This window comes from Vombatus ursinus, unplaced genomic scaffold, assembly GCF_900497805.2.
Source record: "Vombatus ursinus unplaced genomic scaffold, bare-nosed wombat genome assembly UNPS02007284.1, whole genome shotgun sequence".
In the NCBI taxonomy this organism is placed as follows: Eukaryota; Metazoa; Chordata; class Mammalia; order Diprotodontia; family Vombatidae; genus Vombatus; species Vombatus ursinus.
In genome coordinates, this window is record NW_020947062.1 from 385,539 (window position 1) to 411,009 (window position 25,471).

Genomic DNA, 25,471 nt, shown 5'->3' on the forward strand with positions numbered 1-25,471 from the left:
AGTTGGCCTTTGGGTTAGAAAGACCTAGGTTCGATGCTAAGTGAAGTGATCAAAACCAGGAGAACACCGTATACAGTAACAGCAACATTGTGCAATGACCAACAATGATCTAAAACAATTCCAAAAGACTCATTACGGAAAATGTTATCCACATCGAGAGAAAAAACTATGGAGTCTGAATGCAGATCGAAGCACACTATTTTCTCTTTTTTTTGTTTTTTTTTTCCTTTCTCGTGATTTTTCCCTTTTGTTCTAATTCTTCTTTCACAACATGACTAATGTGGAAATATGTTTAATATGATTGTACACGTATAGCCGATATCAGATTGCATGTTGGGGAGGGAGAAAGGAAAGGAGGGAGGGAGAGATGAAGGGAGAGAAAAATTTGAAACTTAAGATTTTATAAAAGTTAATATTGAAAAATAGATAGATAGCTAGATATAAAGACAGATAGATAAATGACTAAATAAATAAATGACACATTTTTTGGAAAAGTTTTTTAAAAAAATAAATAAATAAAACATTTTTCATACCCTGCCTCTGATACATCAAAGCAGTGTGTACACTGGTAGTCACTTACCCTCTCAGTACCTTCAAATAACTCTCTAATATTATATAAATTAGGAAGAAGAGGTACCAATTTACATTTTAGAGGAAAAAAATAGAAATCAGTAGGCAAAGCAGCAAGACTTTAAATTTTATAAATAAAAATGTAAGTTACTCATGACTTTCCCAAGTTGTGATACTATATTATGCAGGTTCAATTTAAGAATTATTTTAAGGTATATTACCATAATGAACTGTAGATTTAAATTGACTAAAACTATCTTTGTTGAAGGTATTAATCAGCTGACTGGCTACTGAGAGCCCAATACCATATGAAATATTTTCCAATGTTTCCACAGGTGAAGGAGCTGTTGGTTCCCAGAGGAGCAAGTCATTACTGATCCTATAAAGATAAAAGTGATATAACAATTTTAAATATCGCATTATACTTCCATCTAAAAACATTAACTATACATTTCCTTATAAAGTTTTACATGACGGTAGAAAAAAGCATGAGAAAGCAGACCAAAAAGTGAGAATCAGTAAGTGAGTATCAGAAAAGTAAGTGAGAATCACAAAAAGGTAGTATGTTCTGCATGTTAGCAGTTAATTTCCTATGGTTTGCTTAAGAATCCAAGTTCCTTGAGGGCAAGAACTATTTCACTTTTGTCTTTGTATTCAGAGCCCTGGCAGAATAGCTAGTACAGATATTTAATAAGTACTTTTTAATGCTGAACATGAAGGAATAAAATAGGAGACATTGCTTCAGATTTTCAAGAAAATGCCAGAGTGAAGTACCATCTAGCATAGTACCGACAGACAGCATGTACTCATACTTAAATAATTTGATGAGAATCAGTCAAAGTCCTCTTCAAAATTCTATTCTAATGGATATGTTAACTTTAAGAACAATGTTTCTCCATTTTGAAGTTTATAAAGGAACTAGGTCTAAATATATGACATATTATCACTTAGAAAGACTCAGGCTTTTTGCATGAGGCCTTTTCTGGTTAACCCAGCTACTAGTGTTTTCCTTTCCCCCAAAAATTACCTAGTACCTGCTTTCTATGTGTTTTGTATAATCCTAAAAATCTATATGTTGTTTCTTTTGTTAAAATATAAACTCTCTGAGGTCAAGGATTGTTTAATTTCCAGTACCTTCTTGTAAAATATAATAATAGCTAGCACTTACATAGCACTTTAAGGTTTTCAAAGCACTTTATAAATAGGTAATTTTATCCTCACAACAAGCCTAAGAGGTAAATGCCATTATTATCCCCATTTTATAGATGAGGAAGGTGAGGCAAATAGAAGCTGATTTGCCCAGAATCATATAGGTAGTAAGTATCTAAGGTCAAATTTGAACTCAGATGTTCCTGATTCCATGTCCAACACTCTATCCACTCAACAACAGCTGTCTCTAGTTATTGAAGTACCTGTAGTGCTAATGTTTGGCACACTGAAGGTTCTTAATAAATATCTGTTACTTGGCTAGTTGCCCAAATGGAAAGAGGGGCACAAATGATTGAAAGCTTGAGCTTGGTCTTGAAGAAAACAGATTCCAAGAGGTGAGGAAAGTACAGTTCCAGGTACTGGTGACAAATCTAAGGTATGGAGATAGGAACTGGAGTCATCCTTTGTAAGGAATAATAAGCACACCAAAATGGCAGAACTTTAGGGTAAGTAAAGGGGAGGAATGTGTTAGGAGACTTGTAAAGTAGGAAGAGGCCAAGTTATGAAAAGCTTTAAATGCTAAAAAGAGTTTATGCTTTATCCTAGAAGTAATAGGGAGACATTATACTTTACTGAATAAAGGGATGGCACGGTCAGACTGGCCCTTTAAGAAAATTATTTTGATGACCATGTGGAGAATATATTGAAGAAAGATGAGACAGTAAGACCAATTAGAAAGCTATTTACTGTAATATTCCAAGCAAGAGTTTTTGAAGGCCTCCACCAGATGAGGGGACTGATGGAGTAGAGAGAAAAAGAACCTGCAAGAGAAATTGTGGAGGCAGAAATAAGACTTTGCAACTAAATCAGTATGCTAGGGAAGGAGGAATGAGAAGTTGAGCAAAATGTGGAAATTGGAAATCTCAGAAACTGGAAAAATGATCATGCTCTTAATAGAAATAGAGACATTAAGAAGACAGGATCTGGTGAGAAAGTTCTGTTTTGGACATGTTCAGTTTGAGATGTCTAATAGACATCCACTTGAAAAACGTCCAATAGGGAGGTGGAAACTAAGGATGGCTGCTTGGGAAAGAAAACAGGAAAGAAAGCATCACTTGAATAGAGGCGATAATTAAATCCAAGGCAGCTGATGAGATTACCAAATAAAAGAGTATCAAGAGAAATAAGAAGAGACCCAAAGACAGAACTCTAGGATACAACCACAGATAGCGAAGTTGGTAGAAAAGGAAGCTGAGGGTGCTATTTAGAATAGAATAAGAATAGCTAGCATTTATATAGATCTTTAGGTTTGGCAAGGCACTTTACAAATAGTATCTCATTTTATCCTTGCAACAACTCTGAAAGGCAGATACATTTATTACCCCCATTTTAGAAATGAGGAAACTGAGGCAGACAGAGGTTAAGTGACTTGCCCACGGTTACAGAGCTAGGAAGTGTCTGAGACTGGATTTGAGCTCAAGCCTTCCTGACTCCCAGCTCCCACACTCTAACCACTGAATCATCTAATTGCCTCTTTAGAATATCTACAAACTTGAAATTGGATACCGGCAGATAAATGTTCAAAAGATGATAACACACAGTGCTCAAAAGAAATGTAAACTATTAATAACCATATGAAAGAATGTTCCAAATCACTAATAATAAGAAAAATGCAAATCTAAACAGGTTTCACCACACACCTAGCAGACTGGCAAAGATGGCAAAAGATAGGAATAATTAATGTTGAAGGGGTTGTAAAAAAATGGTGATACTAATGTACTATCAAAAGAAGCCCAATAACAAAAAAAAAGGCCATACATACACAAAAATATTTATAGCAACACATTTTTGGTAGCAAAGATATCTACCAACTGGGGAAGGGATAAACAAATTGTGGTAGATGAATGTAAATCAAATATTACTATAAGAAACAACAAACGTGATGACTTTACCTCAAACATCCTAATCACTCCCATGAACTTGTTAACACCCACAAATGCATCATCTCTATGTTCAATAATTCTGAAATCCCTTTACGTGATCAAAATCTACTGGTTTTTAACTCTTTCTCTACTTACCTTTACCAAGCCATACTATTCTATAATCTCCAATCCTCTGGCCCCTTAGTTCTGTTCCAGGTTATCTCCCTTGCCCTAGCCCCTCTTTCCTTTTCTCCAAATCTTGACCCTTTGGTAAACCAATTAAACTCTACCTGTCATGTTCTCGAGTCCCTGGCTCACTTATATTGCCAATTATGCCTTGCCAAGTCTAAGCCTTGGATAACTCCCACTATCATATACACCTGCTGTTTCACAAAGATGGCCAAAATCATGGAATCACTCTGACTGGGTCCACTTTGGGTCCCCACTGCTGCTAGGCAATACTTCTACACCTTACCAAATCACTATACCACTCTCCACAGTAGCACTTCCAAACCTTTTCATCTCTACCCGAACTTCCTGTAGCTCCCTCATCCCTGACCTTCTCAGCTGAGAACGTCTTATATTTTACAGAAAAAAACTGAGTCCATTCACCATGAGCTCCCTCTTCTCCCCTCTTCCTCACCTTGTACAGCAATAGTGTACTGTATGTGTGTGTGTGTATGTATGCATGCATGTATGTATGTATGCATAGGATAATATATAGGAACATATATGTACATGGTATAATATGGAGTAATGCACCTTCTACCACTTTCTCCTCCTTCACCCCACAGCACACAAAGAAGAAGCCATACTCCTTCCCAAGGCTTACCTCTCTACCTGCTTAAGTGATCCCATTCCATTCCATTTCCTCTGACAGACTACCTCTGTCACCCCCACTCACTCACTGTCAATCTTTCCCTGTCTATTGGTTCTTTCCCCACTGCCTACAATCATACATGTCCATGTCTCCCCTCTCCTCAAAAAACCCACACTATCATTCCATCCCAGCTAACTACTACCCTGTACCTCTTCAGTCTTTTGTGGCCAAAGTCCTCGAAAAGTCATCTATACTACGTGCCTCCACTTCTCTCCTCTTACTCTCTTCTTCATTCCCGACAATCTGGCTTCCAACTTTCTCATTCCACTACAACCGCTCTCTCTGAAGTTATTTATGATCTCTTAGTTTCCAAATCCAATGGCCTTTTCTAATTCCACATTCTTCTTGACCTCTACAGCTTCTGATACTGTTGATCACTCTCTTCTCCTTGATGCTCCCTTCTCTCTGGTGTTCAGAACATCACTCTCTTCTTTCTCCTCCCACCTACCTCCTCCAACTGTTCCTTCTCAGCTTCCTTTGTTGAACCTTCATACAGGTCATGCCCATTCACTGCGGGTGTCCTACAGGGCTCTGTTCTGGGCTGTTCCCTCTTCCTCCTCTATATTATTTCACTTGGTGATCTCAGCAACTATAGATTTAATTATCATCTCTATACCGATGATTCTCAGGTCCACCTATCTTGCTCTAAAATCTCCAGCGAACTTTAGTCTTGTATCTCCAACTGTCTTTCAAACATTTCAAACTTGATGCCTTGCAGAAAGAATTGATTCTTGATCTTGTATTTTATATTTGATTTTACTCTGGAAGTGATTTTATTCTATAACCATATTCCTCTTCTCTGCCTCTGGGAGAAGCAGCTTATGTGTACTAAAGTTCAGCCTTCTCCTTTCTAAAGTTAGATACCAAGTTTAAGCTTTCCCACAACTGCTATTAGTTAAAAAAAAATTCTCAAGATTCTCATAAAATATTGTTTCAGCATTTCCTGCAAAGTCTGTGTGTGACCTTGTCCCATCTTTCAAAAAGATGGCCTTGGGAGCAGCTAGGTGGCACAGTGGATAGAGCACCGGCCTTGAAGTCAGAAGGACCTGAGTTCAAATCCAGCCTCAGACCAAACACTTGACACTTACTAGCTGTGTGACCCTGGGTAAGTCACTTAACCTCAATTGCTTAAAAAACATAAAAAAAAAAGAAGAAAAAAGGTGGCATTGTCTAATTTGCCAGTCACCAGTAAGTCTGTCCTTATTAATAACCGCAGGATACAGCTAGGATCCATAAAATTCACAAAAACATTCCTTAGAGATAGAAAGAAATGGTTCTTCCCACATAGGGGCTATCCCCACTTTCTCTAAGGTAAACAATTACAATCTCTCACCTCTGTAACGCTGGCCAATTACATGACTTCTGTCCTGTCCTTTGTCCTATGCTTATAAAAATGAGTTGTATCTTCAATTCAGGGTCTTCTGGCCAGAAGCAGGACCATTTGACCCATCCTTTATTATCAGGTTGCATTCTCCTGTTAATAAATATCTTGCACAGAGAATTGCCTCAGTTTATCTTATTGTTAAATTTCATATGTGATTCTATAGATATCTTAAACTCAACATTTCTGAAACTGAACTCATTACTCATTATTTCTCCCCTAAACACTCCCCATCTCCTAACTTCCCTATTACTGTTGGGGGTAACACCATCTTCCCAGTCTCACAACCTAGAGGTCATCCTTGATTCCTCCCTATCTCTCACTCTTCCCCCCTTTCATATAATCTGTTACCAAGGCCTGTAGATTTCACCTTTATAACCTCTCTCAAATAAGCTCCCTTCTCTCCTCTGATGCTGCCACCAACCTATTGGAGGCCCTTGTCACCTAATACTTTGACTACTATAAAAGCAACATGCTGGTGGGCCTGCCTGCCTCAAATCTTTCTTCAGTTTAATCCATTCTCCATTCAACTACCAAAGTGATTTTCCTAAACTGCAGGTTGGATGATGTCACCTCTCTCCAAACCCTATTGCTTCTAGGATCAAATACAAAATCCTATATTTGGCATTCAAAAACCTTCATAAACTAATCCCCTCCCCTACTTTTCCAGTCTTACAGCACCTTACTCCCTGCCATGAACTCTTCAATCCAGAACACTGGCTTCCCGGCTCTTCCTCAAACAAGAAATTCCATCTGTTGGCTCTGGGGAAGACTATGCCTCACAGCTGAAATGCTCTCCTTCCTCATCTCCCATCAACTGGCTTCCCTGGATTTCTTCAAGTATTAACTAAAATCCCATCTTCTGCAGGAAGCTTTTCCCAACCCCTCCTAAATCTAGTGCCTTTCCTCTGTTAATTATTTCCTAGTTTTCCTGTATATAACTTGCTTGTATACACCTCGTTTGCCTATTGGCTTCCCCATTAGATTGTGAGCTTCTTAAGGGTAACGATTGTCTTTTGTCTCTTTTTGTATTCTCAGCACTTAGTATAGTGCCTGGAACATTGTAGGTGCTTAATAAATGTTTAATGACTGTCTGACTAACTGACTGATGATCTAGAAGCATAAAAAGACTGATTCAAACAAGTAAGCAGATCCAAAAAAACACTATAAAGACAAGAATGTAAATGGGAAAAAATGCTGAAAAATATTATACTAAAAATAGCTACTACTACCATTTATGTGGCACTTACTATGTGCTAGGCACTGTGCTAAAGGCTTTACAAATATTATCTCATTTGAACCTCACAATAACAAGTCAGGGAAGTAGATGCTATTATTATCCTCATTTCAGGAAACTGAAGCAAGCAGAGGGTAAGTGACTTGCACAAAAGCTATTAAGTATCTGAGGCTGTATTTGAACTCAGATGTCACTACAGGTCTAGTGTTCTATCCACTGTGAAACCTAACTGTCCCATTTCATCAGACAAGAACATCACACTTAAAGATTACCCGCAACTGTCTGATTCTTAGCACCCTTTGCCCAGTTTTCTGGCATCATTAGTGAAAAGTCAGTAGCTGTAGAAGATAAGAGCTGCTTAAAATTTTTCGGGGTAGAGCCAAAATGGCGGAGTAAAAGCAGTGACTTGCTTGAGCTCTCCCCCAAACCCCTACAAATTCTTGTAAAAAATGACTCTCAACAAATTCTAGAGCAGCAGAACCCACAAAAAGACAGAGTGAAACAAATTTACAGCCCAAGGCAACCTGGACAGTTACTAGGAAAGGTCTGTTGTGCCAGGCTGGGAGAAGAGGGCACTTCAGCGTGGGCTGCACAGACAAAGATGGGTCCCCAGCAAACCCCAGGCCTGGGGCGACTGAATCACAGGCAGCTGTGGCAATTTCCAAGCTTCTCAACCCACACATGCCAAAGACAACTTAGAAGGTCAGTGAGAAAGGTCTGTGAGACCTGGGTGAGAGAAGAGCATGGTCCAGCCCTGGCCCTACTGTAGTCCCAGGGCGGCAGCAACAGCGGTAACCACTTCTGGAGTTCTCAGACCACAGACAGTGGGGGGATGGAGCAGCTGATCAGAGGGGCATTGCAGGGATCTCTTTGCTGGTGCTGAAGCAGGATTCTCTTGCTTTGCCTGTGCTTGGATCTGGGTTGCAGTTCTGGGTGGCAGTCCTGGGGCAAGGAGAGCACTGGCATAAGCAGAGCTTGTGGCAATAATGGAGAGGAAATCCTCCTCACAGTTCCAAGGTAGAAAAGAGTGCTTGTGGTCACATAAACCAGAGCACAGGTCAGGAAAGGAGTAAACACCTCTCCTTTGATCATACCACCTTGGAAAAACTGAAAACTTACAGGGGTCCCTAGAAGTATCTTTGAAAACAGCTGCACAAAACCCCTGAAGCTTCAGACAGTATACCCCCGACATTGGAAGCTGACTCCTACCTTAACAAAGAGTTTAAACTCAAGTAATTGGCTGGAAACATGAGCAGGCAGCAGAAAAAAACTCAGACTATAGAATCTTACTTTGATGAAAAAGAAGATCAAAACATAAAACCAGAAGAAGACAACAAAGTCAAAGTTCCTACACCCAAAGCCTCCAAGAAAAATATGAATCAGTCCCAGGTCATGGAAGAGCTCAAAAAAGATTTTGAAAAGCAAATAAAATAAGTAGAGGAAAAATTGGGAAGAGAAATGAAAGTGATGCAGGAAAATCATAAAAAATGAGTCAACAGTTTGCTAAAGGAGACTCAAAAAAATACTGAAGAAAATAACACCTTAAAAAATAGACTAACCCAAATGGCAAAGGAGGTCCAAAAAGCCAATGAGGAGAAGAATGCCTTAAAAAGCAGAATTGGCCAATGGAAAAGGAGGTCTAAAAGCTCACTGAAAAAAATGGAGCAAATGGAAGGGAAGGAGTATTCAGAATGCACATCATTGGAGTGGGGAGAGATGGGGAGAAAATTTAGAGCTCAAAAATCTTGTGGAAGTGAATGTTAAAAACTAAAAATAAATAAAATAATTAACTTAAAAATAAGTAAATACATATATGAAATTTTTCTTTGTTTCCTATGTTGCCATGGCCTAAGAATTCATTGTCTAGTAGCTAACCTGCTGCTGTTGAGTCTCTACATGCTTAACACTTGTTCTTAGAGATTATCTGAATTTTGTGCTGGGCCATATTCATGTGGGTCTGTGTTCTCCTCGATTTGGATGTTCCCTCCAACAATGTAGAAGATCACAATCCACCCATACCTGCCTATTCTGTGTGACTTTTCTATGTGTCCTCTCATAAATCCACCACAGGATCTCCACTCAGGCCTACTGGATAGAGGCCCTCTTTGCCTTCTCCTGAAAACACACGCTCCTATAGAACACCTGGGCTGTTCATTTGTCAAACCTTAACACATGACCAGCTCATCTTCTCTATAACACATTTTCCTGATTGTACCTTTTACTATTTTTCTTCAAATTTCCTCACTGGTTATGTGCTGTGACCTGATTATACCCACTTTGCTCCTCTATGGTTTGTTCATTCAACTACATGTTGTAATCTGAGCAGGAGACATTCTTCATATACTTGATCTTTCCTTTGTACACGGTCAGGCCACATTCTTTTATGTGGTTATGGATCTCTTCTAGGAGATTCTGTAAAGTTCTGCAAAGTTTGATGCAATAGAATATTTATCTGCAAATAGAAACATCAACAGGACACCCTTCTTTCAGTTGGACTCTGCCCTGGATTTCCATTATCACAGTGGCATACACATTTGGCACGTACGTGTCTCCCTGTTTTGTGCCTTACCTGAGATTTTTGATCAACAGGTTGCAGAATAGGATTATTTCTATACTATTTTGTCTTTTAAGGAATCATGAACAATTTTGATATATGAAGGGGAGACAACTTACTAGCTGAGAACTTTACAGTGGTCTTTTTATCTGCCAGATTGTCCACAGTGGACAATAAGGACAGTGATATCTTGTACATCTGTCAATAAATTTTGAATTGTTAAGGGTATAGTTCATTGTAGAATATCTCATTTAAAAGCCTTACTAAATACCCTCATCAATGATATATTCAATTTGGGTTTAGATGAGTCTCACTAAGATTTTATACAGATTAGAAAGTAGGCTCTATAAACTGGTGGTTGTTAATGTTATCTTGGTTGTTTTTTCCTCAGTATTAATGAAGTCTCAGTATTAATAAAGAGTTGTGGTTTTTTTTTCCTCTGTGCCATGGTATCTTTCTCTCCAACAGCTATCTTGTGAACTTTTTCCCCAGTGCCCTCACAAATGTATTTCCTCCAACACAGATATTCTCTATGCTTCTTCTAGTTCACTTTCTTTTCTCTTCTTTCTTCTCTTTACTGCTATTCCTACCTTTCCTCTACCACATGACTTCCCTGGCTTCCTTCAAGTCTCAGCTAAAATTCTACCTTCTGCAAGAAGCTTTTACCAATCCTCTTTAACACTAGTGTGGTTCCCTTTGAAGTTAACTTCAATTTATCCAGAGTGAGAGTAACAGAGAGGATGTGTGTGTGTCTGTCTGTTGTGTGACATCTTAGTATATAGTTGGTTTACATGTTTCTCTGCCATTAAACCATGAGCACCTTGACTCAACTGTTTTTGCTTTTATCTGCATCCTCAACACTTAGCGCAATGCCTAGAATGTAGCAGTTTGCTGACTAAGGCACTTTTATTTGTTTAAATAACAAATAGTTCAAGGTGAAGTTTTTTCATCTGTATATAATATCTTTCGCATTACTACAGCTTTTCACTAACTCAGCTGTTTGCTCAGACAAGTTGGTAGGTCTAGTTGTACACTGTTGAGTTTCCCTGTAACAATCCTTTGAAATCTGACTTCTACCCTCATTACTTGATGAAAATTACTCTCTCTCAAGTTAAGAATGATATTAATCAACAAATCTGATAGTCTTTGTTTAGTCTTCACACTTCTCAACCTATCTAATGTATTTGATATTGACAATCACCCACCCTCTCTCCTGGTCCTTTCTGCTCTATGTGCTTTTCTGGTTCTCTTTTTACCTGTCTAATAACTCCTCCATCTTCTTTCCTGGTTCATCATCCATATTAGGCTCCCTAACTGTGAGTGTACCCCAAGGTTCTATACTCGTCCATCCCCCTACTCTTTCCTTCCTTGCACTCTTCTTGGTGAATTCATTTACATCACCTTCCAAGGATTTAATTCCCTGTATAAACTTTAAAAAAAAAAACCTGCTTGCTATGCTATATAATAATAAAGCTTATGCCTGTATTAGTTTCCTGAGTACTAATTTTCTGTAAATACTTGAACCCAGTTCTACGTTCTAACCTGAGCTGTGAGGCCAAACACAGCACAATAATATATAAATAATGATAAAAGAAGTAAAGTAACACCAGCAGCATTTTGGATGGATTACCAATGAAGGATTTATAGGAAAATATGGATAAAAATCACAAAAGAAGAAAAATCATGATCTGTACCAATGGAAGGAGTATCCACACTGATGAAATCAGAGATCAAATGAAGCAAATGAAAAAGCAGTTTTGTTTATAAGCCATAGTTTGGAATACAACCCAAAATTTTGTCATTATGTATTATAGATAAGTTGAATCAAAGACATTTTTTTTAACTAAGCATAAGCACCTTCCTTTATGGAAGTATTCAGTTTATACTATCTACCAGCATCTGATGTTAGCCTATCCAAATTACAAAAATAATCCTTAAGAGGCAAAATTTTCATATTGAAACTGAGGGAACATATCACAAAGGTGAAAGCTCCTTAATACTTACCACACAAAGTAAATTAAGAAGTTAAGACAAAACCAATTAGGATAAGACATGAAGTCTTAGGATCATACTGACTAAAGACACAGGTTCAGTTTAATGCTTTAATACTTACCTATTGTAGAGCTTCTCATAAAAATTTTTATTTGGCAACGTTAAGTAAATATTTGGTAATGTAAGTTCCAATACATAGTGAGAGTTGCTGACTGCTTTGTCTTGAAACTCTGTCATCTCCACTGTATCACCTGGCATTACCATCTAAAGAATAAGTCAATTTTAGGTTTAGTGAAAAAAAAAAAACATAAAACAAATCATTCTGATTGCATAATAATACTGGAAGGCAGTAAGAGGAAATGGAAAGATTTCTGGATTTAGTCATAGGACTTGGGTTAAAATACCAACTCTGCTTCTTACTATCTACGTAACCTTGGAAAAGTCACATCTCCATGAGCCTCCATTTCTTCATCATTGAAGAAGTTGGACACAGTGACCTCTGAAGTCCCTTTCAAACCTAAATCTATAATCCTAAATCTATGATTACATTTTCATTCATTTCTGGGTTTGGGATGACCAGGAAAATATACTTTATTTAGAAAACAAAATACCAAATGAAAACAAATAGCATTACTAATTCTTAAATCCTTGCTTAAAATATGGAATAAAAATTTTTGTTTTAATTAGAGAATTAGAGCAATCCTTTATTTCATTTGGAAAATAAAAGTTTCCTTTTCCCTTATATTACCTGTTCATTTTCAAACATTACTCTACGAGAAGAAAAAGGAGATGGCTCTGGTCTTCTTAAATCACAAACATCTTTCAGAGAATGAGCTCCTCCTTCTTCTTCCTCCTGAAAGTGACCATCACTCTCTTCTTCTTCCTCCGCTGCTATTCTCTCCAAAATGGAATGCATAGCTAGTGGGTTAATTTTCAGTACAATCCTAGTAGTCAAAAAATATAGAAATTCATTTATTAAAAGAAAATTTAAATATGAAGATATTCCTTATGCACTACTAAAAAGGCTGCATAATGTTACCAACAATTACTTGCATATAAGACATAATGTAAAAGATAAAATCCAAAAGATATATGATCAGAAAAGGAGGCAGACTGGTTATGTATTAAGAACAAGGGAAAACATAAGGAATACACTGTACTGGCACCTATTAAATGAGAAAAAAAAAACTAAAAGAAGGTCTACCATATGCTAGATGGAGCCCTTATTTTAAAAAAAAAAAAAACATATGGAGGATATGGACAAAAGAATCAAACAAAATTAAAAGGTATTAATCAGCTGTAATCTCCACTGCCAGGAAGAACATTCATATCAAGAAGATACTGGATCCACAAAAGCATTCTTAATAAATATTCAAGATGTAAAACATTAGCCAAAAATAGTACTTATGCTTCTTTTAAAAGTAAAATCCAACAATCCTAGAAATTGTGAATTACTGCTTACTTACCGTGGCCAATCAAAGTCATCTGATGATGTTATATCTCCATCTATTCCACTTGACACTTGAAAAAACTTAACTAATGGTTCTCCTTTATCTTCTTGGAATGAGCCTAAAAAATGTGTTAAAAGCTTAATAAATCAAAATACATAAAGTAAAGTACATCAAAGAGATACTATATTCATGTTTCATACATGGGTTACACACAGATAGGATTAAGCAGAAGGATGGCTAATCTATGTTCATGAAATGTGACTAACAGAAGGATTTCTTTAAGTCAGTTTTATAAATTAATCTTTTTAAAAAAAATACTATTAACAGGGGCAGCTAGGTGGCACAGTGGATAGAGCACTAGCCCTGGAGTCAAGAGGACCCGAGTTCAAATTTGGCCTCAGATACATAATACTAGCTATGTGACTTTGGGTAAATCACTTAACCCCAACTGCTTAAAATAAAAAAAAATATTGTTAACAGATTGTCTCTTTACAGTATAAAAAAAAATAAAAAAAATTTTATTAAGTTATTAATATATCAAAAAGCCTTGGAAGCAAGTAAGAAAAAACATTAAATTTTTATTAACTAAAATGGCAAATTCGATAAATTAGAACCTTCTATAATTTTCGGGCATTTGCTAAATGCAGTAAGAAAACAATATAATCCCTAAAAGATAATAATGTCTCATTCTTCTCCATCTGGAGAAGGTAGTTATTTTGTTTTTAAAGATTCAGATCACAAGCCATGAAACAAAGCTTCATCTGTCACTACACACCATATAGCCCTATCCATTTGATACAGAACCTAGGGCCTATGACTATAGGCATTTTTTAAGCTAGGTTTAAAAAATTTAAGAAAAAAAAATTTGTAGGTTAAAAATAACCATAGAAATATGGGAAAGGTCAAAAGAAACATTTTAACATTAGAATCAAGATAAGTTTTATAAAATACAAGTCTCCTCTAATATCAATTTAAAAAGTTTAAACATCTAGAATTTTTCTAAGAGCAAACAATGCTATTTAAATAAAGTTGCAGGAATTAATATCCTTCAGAAATTTATTTTAAAATGTTCTAACAGATGAAGCTAATATAAGTGTCTATAAATCACAAATCAGAGATATAAAATATAAATTACAGAATTGTTTTCTTGTTTATTTTTACCAGTAGTTATCAACAAAATGTGAATACAGAAGGCTCCATAAAACGAAAGCTTGAGGAATCAAGCCATTTTTATTTTTTGGAGGAAGAGTTATAATTTATTTCTACAAACTGATGAGACTACCAAGAGTGCTCAAATTTAAGTCCCTGAATTCTTGCAAAAGAGAACCATAATAAAATCCCTGAAGTAAGGAAGGCCTTTCAAAGATTTCAGTAGGAAATTCTGGAAAACCTTGAGTGAGGGCAAGGAGGCAATAGCAGGATGATGGGTATATTCATAGAAAATAGTCCGCAAATTATACAAGGTAAACTCTTATGATCTCTACTAGTAGATTCTGATCTGCAATGGAGTCTCTTACCAAGAATAGTTTAAGACATTTTTTTAAAAATGAAAATGAACACTGTTTTAAAAAAAACTCCCACAGGGCTAACAATATAAAATCATGTTGAACTGAATTAAATTGTCATTAATAAGCCAGCTCGGCCCTACAGTTTGTAGCCTGAATCACTCTGTCACTGAAGAAATATTTTTGCTATTATGTAATCTCTTCTCTTTATTGTATACTTTAATAAAATCCTGGGGAGGAGAACATTTTGGGGGCATTTTTTAGATGAATAATTTCTTTTTTCACCAGTTTTAGATTGCCTGGCACATTAAAATCTTACCAAATAGCTCTCTAAAGGTAAGCTCCAATTTAATTTGCTCTGGAGATGATCCTCCTATAAACTCAGTCTTAAATTCCATATTGTTGAATTCTAAATGAAGGATCTCCTTTTGAAGTGACTTCTTAAACCAAGGTCCTCTTTCCTGATCTGATCGAAGGTCCGGTATTGGGAAGCGAACAGCAAGGTTTAATGCCGGTGTAGTGACTTGTATAGATATCTGACAATTTGGAGGAGTATGTGAATCATCCAGAAAAACTTCTGTGAAAGCTTTGTGCTAGAACACAAAAATATTTTTTAAAAGGTTAAATACTAATTCAATTAATGGATATAATACATGAAGATAATATGAAACTATACTTAAAACAGCAATTGAGTGTTACTTTTGAAAAGGATATACTTTGCATATCACATTAATTATTACTATATTTTGAGAGATTTGGTTACTTAGTTTGATAAATCATGGCAAAAGTCATAAACGTAAAGAGGTATAACAAAAGATAATTCCTAACACAGAAAATTAAAACAAAAATTAACAAAACAATGACAAAAAAAAAGACATGACTTCATAAAATAAGCACTACACATACCTAAGCTGAAAATTAAGTAAGGCAAATAAAATGTGAAAATGAACCTGAATTGTTACGGAAGAAAACTCTAATCAGTTAAAAATCATAGTCAGATCCTACTAAAGATCAATTTTATAGGTTTTCCTAAAAAGGAGTAACCACGTTGCAGTGATCACTAAAAAACGCCACTCAACAGAATGTTAAGAAGAAATAAATAAAATACATCATGTAGCCCCGATCACATCTGCAATCTACTAGAAACTCTTAAATGTTTTTATATTATTTTAATGGATAATCCAATGATTCTTCACTGCAGTATAAACTTTTTTCTATGATTTAAATGCAAAAAAAAGGATTTGGGTTCCAAATATTTTTAAAATGTGCCAATAAGTACATTTTTACCAAATAACTTGTCAACAATGTTTCCTCACAAGTAAATGGTACTTTGGAGGAGTGTTTTCGGTGTTAAAGTTAAAGAATCTCAACTTATTATTCCAGAAAAAAATCAAAGGCAAAAGCAACTTATTTTTAACTGTGACGTTCAGCATTCCCATTGTCACTTGTTTTTTTAACCTGTTACTGGAAAAACTTACTTTGGGATAAACATACCACCCTTGGGCACAGAAAAACTAGAATATCACAATGCAGTATCCTATCATTTCCTCTTTTGTCACAGAGGATGATATATTCCCTCAAAGAGTTAAAAAGCTGCACAAACAGCACAACGTTTTCTGAACTGGGCTTTCTGTCACCTTTCCTGCTGTGGCAGTGCTGCTGCAAATGACACCATGATAACAGCAGGGTAACTAGGAAGATAGAATAATTTTTTATTCAGTAAGACCATGTGCACCACAGGAACTTGTATATTCTAGTGAAAGAATATAAGTCCCTTTCTAAAAAGATTAGATTAAAATTAGGTTTTAAAATATTAGATTCCTAAGTGATTGCCATGTGTGATTCTATAGGGACCATGTCACTCTTTTCTCAAATTCCAGTGGTTCCCCATTGACTGTAGGATATAGTACACCTCATTTGGTTTTTAAAGACCATTCAAAACTGGGTCCCAGACTACTTTTCTTGTCTCATGATACATTCATCACTTTATCATATTCTCCAGTCCAACCAAATAGGCCTTCTTGCTGTTCCATACACATAACATTCCATCTCCCATCTTGGCCTTTGCAATGACTATCTGTCAGGCCTCAAATGCATTCCTTCCTGACCTTCAACATATATAGTCTTTTCCCTTCTTCAAAACTTAGCTTAAAAGCTCTTATACCATCTTTCCTAATAACCCCAACGACTAGTGCCTTCTCATACCTAAACTACCTTTCATTTATTTTTTGTAAACTTATGTAAGTAGATCTTATGTCTCCCAATACAATGTAAGTTCCCTGAGAGCAGGCACTATTTTTGTCTTTGTATCCCCACTGCCTAGTATAGTAGTTGGCATATAGTAGGTATTTAATAACTGCTTATTAACTGATGGACTCTTAAATGTACTTAAAATTTCAGAAACTCAGTGAACAACTGCAATAAAAACGATCTTTGTAAACCACTCAATCTATTCCTGGCAAGAATACAGACAGACAGACAGACAGACAGACACACACACACACACACACACACACACACACACACACACACACCATTTCTTCCAACAGAAGCCACCATCCAAAGTAATGAGAGCACATCTGGATATCTGAGGGATAACAGGTGACTGATTTTTTTTTTTTACCACTTTTGTCTCATTTCTTCAATCTTCAGTGAATATTAATTATACTAGCCTATCTTTAAAAGCTTACATATGTAGGGAAGTTGGGCTATAGGGGAATAAACCAGTGTTTAACCAAAACCTTCTCCCTCCTAAGCACCTACAAGAGCTCTAAACATAGTGCTTAATAAATTTTTGTTGGGGACTTCCAAATAAGATGGCTATGTCAAAAGGTCATACAGAAGTCTAAGTCCCCCCAACAGAAACGCCAACAAATATCTGAAAATGGTCCTAGAAGGCCCAGTAAGAAAGAAATCCAAAAAGAAGCAAATATAAACTGCTCCATGCAGTCCAGAATTACATAAAAGGGATCAAGAAGGTGGAGTTTGGTAAGGGAGTCACAACTAGCTCAGGTAAATATAGAAGTAGAAGTAGTGAGATCAATCATGCTAAGACACCAGCACAAACTGCAATAACTGAGCTAGAAGTCAACATAAGCAGAGAGAGGAGAGAAACCAGCTCAAATTCCTGCAGAAAGATGTGCAGCTACTCAATACTCTGAATGGGAACCAACACCAGCTCCAATAATCAGGAATCTGAAGTCAAATCCTGGCCCTAGCCTGTCAGATCAGGAGCAAAGTCTGAATCAGCCCTTTCAGCTCACTGAACAGAAAGACATATGCATTCCTCAAAGCACTGGAAGCCACAGAAAGAAACAGGGCAAACTCATCATCTGGCACCAGCAGATCCATACAGAAGGCTTCAAACCAAAATTAACTCTAACACGCCACTGTCAGAAACACATGAGAGGTCAGTACCAATTCTTCATTAAGGATCACAGAAAGAAAAAGAAAAGGTCATTCAAAGATGAAAGCTGCCATAGATTACCAGAAAAACTGAGCAAAAACAATTTATTTAAAAAAAAAACCCACAAAAATAGAAATTCTAAAAATCAAAATCGAAAACAACAACAAAAATTGAAGCTGGTTATAGGGAAAAACAAAGAAAAGAAACTGCTAACCTGACTAAAAAAGGCAAGAAAATTAAATATCTAATAATAAAAACTGAAAAAAGATAACACAACAAAGGAAGTGGAAATAGGAAAATTATTAGAAACTATTCTGCCTAAGTATATGCCAACAAAATTTATAACTTCACATTTACAAAAATTAAAAAATAGCCAACAAGACAAAGAATTTAAATAACCTAATATTTTAAAAAATCATAAAGGAACTCCCACAGAAAAATATCCCAGGTTAAAAAGAATTTACAAGTGAATTCTACTAATCACTTAAAAATCAATTTTTTAAATAAAGTACATGCAAAAATAGGGAAAGATGTTCCCAAGCTCCTTCTTTAAGACAAATATGGATTCAACAGCTAAACCAGAGGGAATGAAGTCAGAATTAGGAAATTATAAACAAACATCTCTAATGAATATTGATGAAAAATACTGAATATTACCAAAGAATCTAGAGGAATATATTTAAAAAATTAAATACTATGACCAAGGGGCAGCTAGGTGGTGCAGTGGATAGAGCTCCGTCCTTGGAGTCAGGAAGACCTGAGTTCAAATCTGGCCTCAGACACTTGACACTTACCAGCTATGTGACCCTAGGCAAGTCACTTAACCCCAACTGCCTCACCAAAAAGCAAAATAAATAAATAAATAAAAATTAGAATGAATACTATGACCAGATTTGACTTATATTAAGAACTCAGAGTTGGTTCAATATTAGGAAAACTATAAACATAAGACTATATTAACAGCAAAAATAACAAAAACTCATATGATATAGATGCATTTTGATAAATATATGGATATATTTTTGACAAAACACATTTTTATATGAAAAACACTAAAAAGCATAGGAATGAATGTACCTTTATTCATTATAACAAATAATCTGAATAAAACCAACAGTTAGAATGATCTATAAGAGAGAAAGACTTGAGGCCTTTCCAACAAGATCGGGGTAAAATAAGGATGTCCATTTTTATTTGATAAAGTACTACAACAAGAAAAGGACAAGCAATGAATAAGCCTAAGGAAAAGAGAAATAAAATGACTACTTTATGCAGATTTGATAATTTGCTTAGAGCATCCTAGAGATTAACTAAAAATTTAACAGAAACAACAACTTAAGCAAAGAAGACACCAAATATACTCACAAAGCTCAATAGCATTGAATGGATGGAGTCTGAATACTGATTGAAGTATGCTTATTTTTCTCGGATTTTTATTTTGGTCTATTTTTTTTTTTTTTACAATATGACTGATATGGAAATGTTCTGCATGACTACACACATATCAAATTGCTTGCCTTCTCAATAAAGGAGGCAGCGAGGGAGGGAGAGAATTTAGAACTTAATTTTTAAAATACATGTTGAAAATGGTTTTTACACATAATTGGGGAAAAATAAAATACTAAATAAAAGAAAATATTACCATCAAAAACCAGCAGAAACAGTTTATTTTCTAGAACTAGACGAAATTATAATAGATAAGGAAAAAAAAGGCAAGATTATAAAAGAATTTTTTTAAAGCAGGAAGAGGCCAAGCAGTATCAGATGCACACAAAGCAGTAATCATCAAAACTATATAATATTGATTAAAAATAGAAAAGCTGATCACTGGAACAGATTAGGTACACAAAGCCTAGAAGTAAATAAACACAGTAGCAAAGTATTCAATTCAATCCCAAGAATACATACTATTTAAGTAAGGACTCATTTTCAATATTCAACATTAACTACAGGGAAAATATGACAGTAGTCTGGAACAGGCAGAGCCAAGATTTTGGAGTATCGGGAAATATTACAGTGAGATCACCATCAAAATTTTTTCAAACAGATCTAGAAAAAACACCTGACTAAATCCCAAAGACATCTAAGAAAAAGTTACATTGAGTCATTTTTTCAGTATAAGTTGATCTAGGGTAACAGAGAGGTCTACAAATACTGGGGATAGGGTCTGGCCAGGTATACAAGGGAAGAAGCCACGGTTAAGAGGAGTCACCAGAACCCAGTACAGGGAACCACAACAGGAAAAATATCAACTGGTAGCTTTGTCACCAACTACCCAGTTTTAGGTCACAAGACTGATCTAAGATCCAAGACTGACTGAAGACGGTAGTGGTAGCATGGCAAGAGATAGGCTATATGATGAGCTGAGAAAAACAAGTTCAGAAGTAACCAGCAGCAATGTAGCTTCAGATGCCAAGAACCAAATAGTGTCTCAACTCTAGCTTCTACCCCAGTCTAAAGCCTAGAGTAGAATAACCAGGGTAGGAATCAAGCACCAAGAGAGCCTGCAGTTCTGTCTCTCAGAACCAGCAGGGTATTCCAGCTAGCTAACAGAAGCTGAGTCCAACAGTAACGTACTACTGTTCAGACTCAAACGAAGGTCAGGAAGCTGCAAAGCTAAGAACAGGAGGGCAGAAATCAGACTTTGTCTTAGATCTGAACACTTAGGGAGCACTGAAAAATTGCAGGTCATCAGCCTTAGTTGGCCTTGAAAGGCTTGAATGACAAAATACCTAAAAACCAAAGAAAGCAGCAGCAGCAGAACAGGCCTAGACATTCCCTCCAGATCAGCGTAAAGCCAGGCCTAAGATAAAGTCTTCAATCTAAAAGCAGAACAGAAAAATGAGGGGCAGCTAGGTGGCGCAGTAGAAAGAGCACCGGCCCTGAAGTCAGGAGTTCCTGAGTACAAATCCGGCCTCAGACCAAACACTTGACACTTACTAGCTGTGTGACCTTGGGCAAGTCACTTAACCCCAACTGCCTTAAAAAAAAAAAAAAGGGAATACCATCAAAAGATTGTATAGTGTCAGAAATGCTCAAGACACAAACACTGAAGAAAAGAATGACTCTAAAATACCGACAGGCAATACTCAGAGAAAAACATAATTTATTCACAAAGTCAGCTAAAAATCCTGGAAAAAAAGAAGCAAGAATATTTTTTAAAAGAATTTAAAATTTTTTTACAAATGAAATGAGAGCTCAAAAGGAAAAAAAATCTTTAAAAGAATTTAGAACTGTGGAAGAAAAAATTGGAACGGGATACGAAAGCTTGACATGATACAAAATCTTGCTCAAGCAACAAACTCCCAAAAATTAGAATGGACCAAGTAGAAGTCAATTGATTCCACAGGACTATTCCACAAGAAATATTAAATCAAGGTCAAAGGACTAGAAAAACAAAAAGAAGAAAATTAAGACATTTCATAGCAAAAACAAATGACTTGGGAAACAGATCAAGAAGAAAAAATTTAGGAATCATTGGGTGACCTGAATGCTATGAGCAAAAAAAAAAAAAAAGAAAAGGAAAAAAAGAGCCTAGGAACATTATTTCGAAATAATCTTAAAAGAAAACTGACCCTCTAAAAAAAATTAGATAAGAAGGAGACCATATATGTTTCATAGCTATGGGGAGATGTATTGTTACCAAAGAAGAGATAGAGGCAATTACAAAAGACAAAATAAATAAAATATAAAATCCAGTTACTTGAAATTGAAATGCTTCTGTAGAAATAACATCAATGCATCTAGGATAAGAAAAGAAGAGGTCAAATAGGAAAAAAATTAAATATATAAACAATTAATAAATATATGTAAGACTATTCCTGAATAGTCAAATGATATCAATAAAGTTCTCCTAACTGTGTGACTCTAGGCACGTCACTTAACCCCAATTGCCTCACCAAAAAAAATAATAATAATAAAGCTCCCAAAAGAACTACAAAGTATTAACAACCACATGAAAAAAAATGCTCCAAATAACTAATAAGAGAAATGCAAATCAAAAAAAACCTGAGGTTTTACCTTATATCCTGTAAATAGGCCAAAATGACCAAAAAATGGCAAAAGCCAATGTTGGAGGGGTTGTAGAAAGACAGGCACACTGACACAGTGCTAGAAATATTCTGGAAAGCAATTTAGAATCATGAAAATAAAGTGACAAAAATGTCCATATCCTTTGAACCAGACACTCCATTACTGCACTTATTTCCCAAGAAAGCACTCAGTAAGAAGAAAGCATACATAAACTCCAAAATATTTGCAGTAGTACTTTTTGTGATAGCTAAGAATTAAAAACAAAGTAGATGTCCATCAATTAGAGAAGGGCTAAACAAATTGTTGTATATGAATACAATGGAATATAGTTACATTCGGTAAGAAATGTGTTTTGAATACAGAGAAACATGGAAAACTATATGAAGTGATGCAGAGAAAAGTAAACAAAGCTAAGGAAACAATATACACAGTAGCTATAATATAAACTGAAAGAACAATGATGCACCAAAAAATCAAAAGTAAATGTGACAAAATTATAAAGATCAAGTGGGACTCTAATAAAAAGATATGAGAAGACACCCCCAACCTATTCCTTTGTTGGAGGTAGAAGGTACACAGGTATTTCACATTGCACATGTTTTCAGACTTTTTCAATATATTGATCAGTTGTGCTGACTTTTTATTTCCTCTCCAAAAAACACTACTTGTCATATGAGATGGGTCTCTGAGAGAAAGAGAAGGGGAGATACTTGGGATACTATTGTGTAAGAAACAGAACACAATACAATAAAAACTTAAAAAAAAAAAGTTAAAAAGAAAAGATAGCAGCCCAGATCTCTTAGAAAGGGCACAACAGAAATAAAAAGAATAAACCAGTCACCTCCTAAAAGAAATCCCCAAACAAAAACTATTAAGACCATGATAGTGAAAATTCAGAACTTCCAGGTCAAAGAAAAAAATACTGAAAGTAAAAACAAACAAACAAACAAACTCAAGAACCAAGAATCCACAGTTAGGATCACAGATGATTTAGTGGCCACCACTTAAAAGGAACAAAGAGCTTGGAACTACATTCATTCCAGAAGGCAAAGGATATAAGCCAAACATATCTTAATCCAACGAAACTGAACAGAATCCGATGGGGGGGGAAGACCAAAGCTGTGTAGAAACTTTAAAGTTGAAACACAGTAGTTAAGAGATATAAAATGGCAAAAACGAACAATGATAAAGGATGAAACAAAGATAAATTGCTTACATTCTACTATGGAAAGATGATACATGTGTCTCCTCTAAAGCCTATCACCATTAAGGTAGTCTAATTAGAAAAGACATGGCAATAGATATGGATGTCTTGATTATCTTAAGAGTGGTAAAAGGACTGCAGTTAAGATGGCAGAGTAAAAGTAAACAAATGTCAAATTTCCCCCAAAACTTCTATAAAATAACTACACAAAAAAAAAAAACAAAAATAATTCTGAGTGGAAAAGTCACAGTGAATGATTTTTCCAGCTCAGAGGAGCTTAGGAAGACAGAATGAAAGTTCTGCAGGCACTGGGGTGAGAAGTGGTCAGGAGTGCAACACCATGGAAACAGCGTGTGGCCGAAGAAGCATTGGCTGTAGGTCGTGGGGTAGCAGCAGCATCCATGGATGGTAAAGGGATAGAACATCTGGTTAGAAAGAGATACCACGAGACCACTGTACCAACACTGGGAGCAGGATGGAGTATCTTTTGGCAGCTCTATCACCCATTACCCAATTCCAAATTGCAATTCCAAGGCAGAGAGGCACAGTCAAAAACACAAAAGAGTAAAGGTCCCACATGCGTAAGGACTAAAACATAGACCAGGAGGGCAATGAAAAGACCTCTCCCCAGATCACACCAATTTGGAGACACTAAAAACTTACATACCATTAGATCAACCGGTGAAAGCAGGATATAAAAGACAAAAGGTCAAGCCAATCATTCCTACCCCACCTTACTCCCACAGGGAGCAGAGCCCAACACTATGTTAAAGTCCAAAGTCAAGAAACAGGATTGAAAAATGAGTAAACAACTAAAAAAGAACCTGACCATAAAAAAACAACTATAGTGACAGGAAAGCAAGATATATATTCAGAAGATGACAATGACTTGAAAATATCTACAAAGCCTCAAAGAAAAAAAAAATGGAGATTAGACACAAACTAACAAGAATTCCTAGAAGAGCAAAAGAGAAAAAAATTATTTTGAAGAAAATCAAGTAAGAGTAGCAAAGAAAAAACTTGAAAAAGAAATGAGAACTATGCAAGAAAATTATGAAAAGAAGATTAATAACTTGATAAAAACACAAAATACTGAAGAAAATAACTCCTTAAAAATTGGAATTGGCCAAATGTTAAAAGAGCTACAAAACTTCATTAAAGAAAATAACTCCTTAAAAATAAGAAATGGTCTGGGGAAGCTATGTGGCACAGTAGAGAGAACACTGGCCTTGGGGTCAGGAGGACCTGAGTTCAAATTTGGCTTCACATACTTGACACTTACTAGCTGTGTGACTCTGGGCAAGTCACTTAATCCCAACTGTCTCACCAAAAAAAAAAAAAATTAAAATTGGTGAAGTGGAAGCTATGACTCCATCAGACATCAAGAAACAATAAAACAAAGACAAAAGAATGAAAAAAAATGGAAGAAACTATGAAATATCTCAACAGAAAAATAACTGACCTAGAAAATAGATTAAGGAGAAATAATTTAAGAATTACTGGACTATCTGAAAGCAATGATCAAAAAGACACTAGACATCATATCTGAAGAAATTACAAAGGAAAACTGTCCTGATATTTTAGATCTAGAGGGCAAAATAAAAACTGAACGAATCTAATGATCACCTCTTGAGATTCCAAAATGAAAATTCCCAGGAATATTACAGCCAAATTCCAGAGCTCCCACATCAAGGAGAAAATCTACAGCCAGGGGAAAAAAACATTCGTACATTATGGAACCACAGTCAGAACCACACAAAACTTAACAGCTATCTTTACAAAGGAGTGGGCTTAAAATATAATATTCCTAAAGATAAAGGAACTAGGATTACAAACCAAGATTAACCTACCCAGCAAAACTAAGTATAATCCTACAGAGGACAAAAGGATATTTAATTAAATAGAGAACTTTCAAGCATTCCTGATGAGAAGAACCAAGCTAAATAGAAAATCTGACATTTAAACACAAGACTCAAGAGGAGCAGAAAAAGGTAACGAGTGAGAAATCATAAGGAACATGATATGGTTAAATTGCTTCATATATTCCTATAGGTGAAGATGATACACGTAAGAACTTTATCATCATTAAGGTAGTTAAAAGGAGTCTGCTTAATCAGGGACCATAAGTGTGTATTACACAAGAACAATCTCAAAAAAAGAAAAAGGACAGATGCACTGGGAGAAAGAG

At 35.8% G+C, this 25,471-nt stretch overlaps 1 protein-coding gene across 3 annotated transcripts in view; it reads right to left on the reverse strand.

Annotated features, from left to right (window-relative positions):
* ATG2B (autophagy related 2B) overlaps positions 1-25,471 on the reverse strand; it is a 147,488-nt gene that overhangs the window by 42,182 nt on the left and 79,835 nt on the right. For all 3 annotated transcript variants that reach the window (XM_027849045.1, XM_027849044.1, XM_027849046.1), the window contains exons 15-19: positions 14,961-15,234; positions 13,152-13,254; positions 12,434-12,629; positions 11,807-11,949; positions 792-949 (exon numbers count right to left, since the gene is read on the reverse strand). In XM_027849045.1, the coding sequence (XP_027704846.1) occupies positions 792-949; positions 11,807-11,949; positions 12,434-12,629; positions 13,152-13,254; positions 14,961-15,234 (874 nt within the window). The remainder of the gene's footprint in view (positions 1-791; positions 950-11,806; positions 11,950-12,433; positions 12,630-13,151; positions 13,255-14,960; positions 15,235-25,471) is intronic.